The sequence below is a fragment of the Chlorella variabilis genome (genome assembly GCF_000147415.1).
Source record: "Chlorella variabilis unplaced genomic scaffold CHLNCscaffold_5, whole genome shotgun sequence".
Taxonomy (NCBI): domain Eukaryota; kingdom Viridiplantae; phylum Chlorophyta; class Trebouxiophyceae; order Chlorellales; family Chlorellaceae; genus Chlorella; species Chlorella variabilis.
This window is the reverse complement of record NW_005435083.1, coordinates 1,746,216-1,752,507: the sequence shown is the minus strand read 5'-3', so window position 1 is coordinate 1,752,507 and position 6,292 is coordinate 1,746,216. Positions and strand designations below refer to the sequence as shown.

Genomic DNA, 6,292 nt, shown 5'->3' with positions numbered 1-6,292 from the left:
GTGTGGGGCGGCGACTATAACTTCACTCCTGATCCCCACCTTGACCGTCGCTCTATTGCCAACGTCCCCCTCCGCCGCTGCACCTACTGCAGTGATTCCTCCTCCCAGTCCTCCTTCTCCCTCTTCCTCCCCGGGCTGGTGGATGTCTGGCGCGTGCGCCACCCTGGCCGCCGTGCCTTCTCCTTCTCCAACGGGTCAGTGTTTTGCCGCCTCGACCGCATCTACGTCTCTGACCCGCTGCTCCCTTTCACCACCAGCCCCACAGTGAGCCCGGCCCCTCTGGCCGACCATTGCCCTGTTTCTGTCACCCTGCTGGGCCTTAAGCCCCCGTCTGTTGGCCGCCAGCGCCGCCGCCTGCGCCTCGGCTTTCTTTCTTCACCCGCTCTGTGCCAGCAGCTTGAGGAGTGGCTGGCTCAGCAGGCCCCTCCTACCGACCCCCACGCCCTCCTGGTGTGGTGGCCCGCCTTCAAGCGCCGCTTGTATGCCGTTTGTGTTGCTCTGCACCGCGCCAGCCGGGAGGCTGGTGCGGCGGTGGTGGCAGCCAGGGCGGCGCTGGACAGCCTGGCTGCCCGCTGGCGGGCGGGCGACGACGGCGCGCTGCCCGACCTTGTGGCAGCACACAGCACTTGGCGGCGAGCAGCCCACGCCGAGGGCGCAGCTGAGGCTGCGCAGGCGCGGCGCCACAGCTGGCTGCACTGCCGCGAGCGGGCCAGCCCTGCCCTGTCGCGCAAGCTGCGCCTATCGCGGCAGGCCACCAGCGTCCCGGCGCTGCGCGGTGCCGGCGGCGCCCTACACACCCGCAGCGGCTCAGCGGGCAGCGGAGTTTTCTGCGGGGGTGGCAGCACAGCCCGCCACGACAGCGGCCGCGCAGGAGGAGGTGCTGGCCTCCCTGCGGGGTGGCCGGCGCCTCGCGCCAGAGCAGGCAGCAGGCCTGGGGAGCAGCACCGTCACTGAGCAGGAGGTGTGCCGCGCACTGAGGCGCGGCCAGCCTGGCAAGGCGCCGGGGCTGGATGGCATCCCGCCCGACCTGTACCGCCGCTTCCGTGCCCCCTTTGCTCCCATTCTTGCCGGCCTCTTTTCTGCCGTCGCCTCCACCGGCGCCCTGCCCCCGCGCTTTCATGAGGGCCTCATCACCTTCCTCTTCAAGGCGGGCGACCGCTCTGACCCTGCCCATTACCGTCCCATCACCCTGTTGGGCGCTGAGTACCGCATCTACGCCCTGATCCTTGCCCGCCGCCTGGGCCCCTGCCTGCCCCACATCATCGATCCTGAGCAGGCGGCCTTTGTGCCTGGCCGCCAGATCGGCGACAACATTATGGCTCTCCAGCTCCTCCCCCACCTCCTTCGCCGCCTGGGCCGCTCTGCCCTTGCTGTGTTTTGTGACTTCCGCAAGGCTTATGACACCATTGACCGCGGCTTTCTCCTCCACGCCATGTCTGAGCTGGGCGTGGGGGAGGGTGCTGGGGGAGGGCTTCCTCTCTCTGGTCCGGCCCCTCCTCACCGACACTCACGCCCGCGCCATGATCAACGGCTTCATTTCTGCCCCTGCCCTTTTTAGGGCAGGCGTGCGGCAGGGGTGCCCCCTTGCCCCCCTGCTGTACCTTTTCATTGCACAGGCCCTCCTCTCCTTCCTGCGCTCCCGCGGCATCGGCCTTGCCAACCTCCTGCCTGGCGCCGCCCTTACCACCACCACCGGCACTTACGCCGACGACGCCCAGGTGCTGCAGTATTGCTGCCAGCGCGGCGCCGCCACAAGGATGAACAGGGCGCCCTGTTCTCCCTCTCCCCACCCGCATTCACCACCCTCTTCTGTACTCGCGTGCTGAGATCGTCTCCACCCGCAAAACGGGCTCGCCACCTCGCTGCCTTGCCCGCCTCCCAGCCTCCTCTGTCAAAATTGCGGTAGTTGAGGGCTCCGTCATGGCGACCATGGGTTCTGCCCAGCGGGGCGGCGGCAAAGGCGGCATCTTCCTGGGCCTGATCGTCGGCCTGGTTCTGGGGGCCCTGCTGCTGGCGCCACGGACCCGAGCCCCTCTCGTCGCCCAGCTGAGCGCGTCAGGCACGATTGGAGCAGCAGGGGCAGGTGTCAGTGGCTATGGGTGTGGATTGGTGGCGGCAGGGTGCCGCCTGCTGCGCTCCCACCTTCGGTGCTGTGCAAGACCCTTGACCCTGTTCCTGTGCATGGCATTTCTCTGGTGCAGAAGAGTCCAAGAAGACCCTGCAGGCATCGGTGGACAAGGTGAGCGGCACAGCAGCCAGCAAGGCTGCGGCGCCGCCCAGCGCGCTGCGGTTCCTTACGGCCGAGGGCGGGCATGCATTTGTGCTGCATCCGGGCCTCCTGCCATGCGCGCCCCCCGCAATGTCGCCATTCTGCCACCTGATCCGCTGCGGTGCAGCTCACGGAGGAGAAGGACACGGTGCAGAAGGAGCTGGATGGGATCAAGGGGTCGCAAGATTCGGTGAAGAAGGAGGTGGACTCCCTGAAGCAGCAGCTCAAGGAGTGCCAGGACAAGTCGGGTGGCAACATGAAGCAGAAGGTGGGTGTTGATGGTGGTTGGTTTCGCATGCTTCGATCAAAGTTCAGGGTGCTGAGCATGCTGGGCTCTTCCGGGGCAGCCCGATCTGCCGGGGAGCCTGGCATCCGTTGCTGCCAGCCTCTCATGCCCACGCGCATGGCTTTGCTGCAGCTGGCCGATGCGAAAGCCAAGCTGGATGAGGCCAGCAAGCACTTGTCAGAGATCAACACCTAGGCGTGTGTCAAGCCAGGGACGACGACTGCTGTGGCTTGGCGACCCATCCGTGTGGAGGCACGCCAGAGCCATTTTTTTACCGCGGTGGGGATTTGGCAGTGTTTGGGCCCGTGAGAAGGCTGGCATTGAAATGCTTTGATTCCTGACGAATTGCATCTTATGACCAAGTGTATGCTGCATGTATGCGTTATCCTGTGTGTTTGGCCGGTGGCGGCGCTTGGTGAGCAAGCGTTGGAGCAGCCTGTAATTCGCTGGCACTGCGCCAAACAGCGCCTTCAGCTGTCAACAAGGCAAAGGGGAGCACAGGGTAGTCCAGTTCAGCTGCATGTTGTGGCCAGGCAAATTGCCGTGCACGTGCCGCCATGCCCACCGTCGCCGCCATCGAGCGGACTACGCCATGTACTGTTCCACCTGGCAGGGGGGCGAGGGTTCCACCAATTGGATCGCAGGGGCACTGTCACCAACATCACCGAGCAGCTCCCCGCACCTCCCGCCCTTTCCCGCTGAAGCGCCTGGAGATCGTGTGAATCGGGCTCCACTGAACAGGGTGTCCGCCTTGGTACCGCTGTTCGCCAGCCCCCTAGCAAGCAGCCGTGCCCATAAGCGTGAATCCGCATCGCGATGGGCGACAAATATGACAAGAAGTCGGGCATATCGTCCAGGGGCACTCTGTTCGCCGGCCTGGTCTTTGGCTTGCTGCTGGGCACCTTTGTCCTGGGACCCCGCTTCAACAGCAACAGGCTGCGCTCCACAGGCGAGTGCCCCCGAACTCCCGCCGCCGCCGCCGCCTGCCGCCGCCTAGCACGGGTCCCCCATGGCAGTCGGGGGCCTCCTCTCGGCCTCCCCATGTCACACAGCCTCTCACTCTGGCTGACCGCTTCCCTTCCCACACTATCCTGCAGAGGAGACGAATGCGGCGCTGACTGCAGCGCTCAACACGGTGCGCTGCCGCCCATTTGGCACTACACTTCGCACGCACATACTCATCATCCATCGGGCAGGCTAACAACAGCTGGCGAGGTTCCCCTCTATGCCGCTCTGCTTCGGCCACTCTCCCGGAATCCCCGGACCAACTCTTTTGCACCTCCACCCCCACCCTCCTCCCCCCGCCGACGCCGTGCAGCGCCAGCAGGAGAAGGATGCGGTGCAGCATGAGCTGGATGCCACCAAGAAGCAGCGGGACGACCTGCAGAACGAGGTCAACAGCCTCAAGTCGTCAAAGGATGAGCTGCAGAAGGAGCTAGACGCCGCCAAGCAGCAGAAGCAGGAGGTGGAGAACCGCGCCTCCTCCTCCGACACCACCCTCTCCTCCATGAAGCAAAAGGTGCGGCGGCGGCGCGGGATGGCGGATGCAGGGGTGCATGTAGGGGCGACTCTCGAGCTGCTGGGGGCACGCAGCGGCACCAGGGCAGGAGCAGGGGGCTGTGCCGGGTGCCGCCATGGCGTGCATTGTGTGAGCGCGGCTGGCCCTACCCAGCCGCTATCCCGCTGCTGGCCCCACCCACCTGTGCGTGCGCCCTATCCATCTCGCAGCTGAACGATGCCAAGACCAAGCTGGAGGAGGCCACCAAGCACCTGTCCGAGATCCCCGCCAGGTAGACGCCTCTCCCAGGCGAGCGCGACCCGTGTCGGGAGGCGCCACCCCATGCCCCCTCGCCAGTTGCCCACCGGGCGGTGCGGCAAGCAGCTTCGGTGCCTATCCCGTTTATTACAAGTTGGCGATGGAGGCAAACTCAAGTCTCGGCTGTTGTGTTGGCCTAGGCCAGCCGAGGCAGGCCAGGCTCGCGGCGCGCTCTTCCAGCCCCAAGAGTCTTCATGGCGGCCGCAGATCCTTTACATGTGCAACTTGGCCGCCGGCCAGCAATCGAAACTTTCTAGGCAACGCACCTGAATCAATTTGAATCTACTTTGCTATTTGATGCTTCAGCTGTACAACGCGACAAATTGTAATGCGAATCGGTGTGCCGATCGGTGTGTGCCAGCAGCAGCCAACTCAGCTGTGCGGTGCATCCCTGGCCGGTGTTCCCTCGGCAGCTGGCGCTGCTTCTGCTGCTACAGCAGCAGCGGCAGCGGCAGCAGCTGCCTTGGCCTCCAGCACCTTTGCGGAGCGGTCGGCCCATCCCTTCACTGCCGCCTCCGCCGCCAGCCGGCACGCGGCCCTGCGCCACAGCGAGCCACGAGGCACGCGTGTCGGTAACGAGCGAGAAGGCCCCCAACACTCGGCCCTCCCGCGTGCTGGCGCCACCACCCCTCCAGCTCCGCCTGCCACCTCTCCTCCTTCCATGCGCAGCAGGTGCCAGCCATGGGCAGGCCCCGGGATGCACCGGGGGCGGCGCCGCTGGCAGGCCCACCTAAAGTTGGTGGCCTGCATCACGCTCTCCCCCAGCACCACGCCCTGCGCGCTGACCTGCATGCACAGCACGGCACGCAGGGCAGGCGTGGGTGGCGCCTGCGCCCCTCCAGCAGAACGACGCAGCAGAGAGACGCAGGATGCTGGGAGGTTGGTGGCACGGGCGCACGCGCCGCACAGCTGCACCTTGACGTGCACGCGCCCCGCACCGCCCTGCTCCCGCCCCGCCTCCTCGTACTTAGGGTTCACGCCGCACCGCTGCACCAGCTCCTGCGGCAGCGGCGGGCGTTGCACAACAGCAGGCTCAAGGCAGGCAACGCCACCGGCCCACAGGCATGCACGCCGGTATTCAGGAGGGTGGTGGGGAGCGGCGAGGGCCGGGCCTGGGAAGGCTGCCAGCCCAGCCCGGCCCAGCCCACCTGCAGCCTCCTGATGGGGTGCACCGGCAGCGTCTCGGGCACCACCATGGGGTCCAGCAGCCGCTGCAGGGGGCCAGGCGGGGGTGGCAGCGCCGGGGCGCACACGGCGGGGTGGGTCGGCGCTCCTTTAAGCATAGCCACAGGCTTGCCTGCCCACTCTATGGTACACGCTGCCTGCCCCAGTTTCGCTGGCCCACCTGCGTCACCTCCCACACCCTGCCCATGTCGCCGCCCGTGTCGACAAACACGGCGCCGATCAGCGACTCCACCACATCGCTCAGCACCTGAACCCCGCAGGCAGCACACCACAGCCAGGCAGGTTGGACCGGCGACGTGCAGCAGCAGCGAGGAAGCACAGTTTGCAGGCAGTGCAGCGCAGGGCTAGGTGGCTGGTCGCGGCCGCTTGCCTTGGGGGCCTGTATGGTTTGGAAGCCAAACGCAAACTGAGTCATGACAGACAGCTCCGCAGCCCGCAGCGCCTCCTTGCTGGCAGCAGCGTCGGCGTCGCCCGCGGCCGCGCCAGCGGTGCCGCCAGCGGGGGAGGCGGGGCAGGCCTGCTGCTCCTGCGCCTCCAGCGCCTCCCGCAGCCTGTCCCGCCACTCCTCCACAAAGTCTGCAGCAGGTTCAGGGGCAGGCGGTTGTTGCCAGCGGGGCAGGGGCAGGCAGCAGGCAGCAGAGCAGGGGTGGGATGGCAAGGGCGGACGGAGGTCGCAGCAGGTGCGCTGAGGGACGCAGGGCGGCAGCATGCGACAGCCTGGCGGCACGTGCCTGTG

The 6,292-nt window shown here is 66.7% G+C and overlaps 2 protein-coding genes across 2 annotated transcripts in view; one reads left to right on the top strand and one right to left on the bottom strand.

Annotated features, from left to right (window-relative positions):
* Positions 1-3,371: 3,371 nt before the first annotated feature.
* CHLNCDRAFT_143200 (hypothetical protein) lies at positions 3,372-4,349 on the top strand (the record flags this gene model as incomplete). Its single annotated transcript, XM_005849850.1, has 4 exons — positions 3,372-3,570; positions 3,653-3,690; positions 3,874-4,074; positions 4,284-4,349. 4 exons carry the CDS (start codon positions 3,372-3,374, stop codon positions 4,347-4,349), a joined length of 504 nt encoding a protein of 167 aa, XP_005849912.1.
* Positions 4,350-4,743: 394 nt separating this feature from the next.
* Positions 4,744-6,292, bottom strand: part of CHLNCDRAFT_143199 (hypothetical protein) — a gene marked incomplete at both ends in the record, with an annotated part of 13,662 nt that continues 12,113 nt past the window's right edge. The window contains 6 exons of the mRNA XM_005849599.1: positions 4,744-4,909; positions 5,102-5,157; positions 5,287-5,370; positions 5,520-5,582; positions 5,717-5,803; positions 5,876-6,132. Coding sequence (XP_005849661.1) covers positions 4,744-4,909; positions 5,102-5,157; positions 5,287-5,370; positions 5,520-5,582; positions 5,717-5,803; positions 5,876-6,132 — 713 coding nt within the window. The remainder of the gene's footprint in view (positions 4,910-5,101; positions 5,158-5,286; positions 5,371-5,519; positions 5,583-5,716; positions 5,804-5,875; positions 6,133-6,292) is intronic.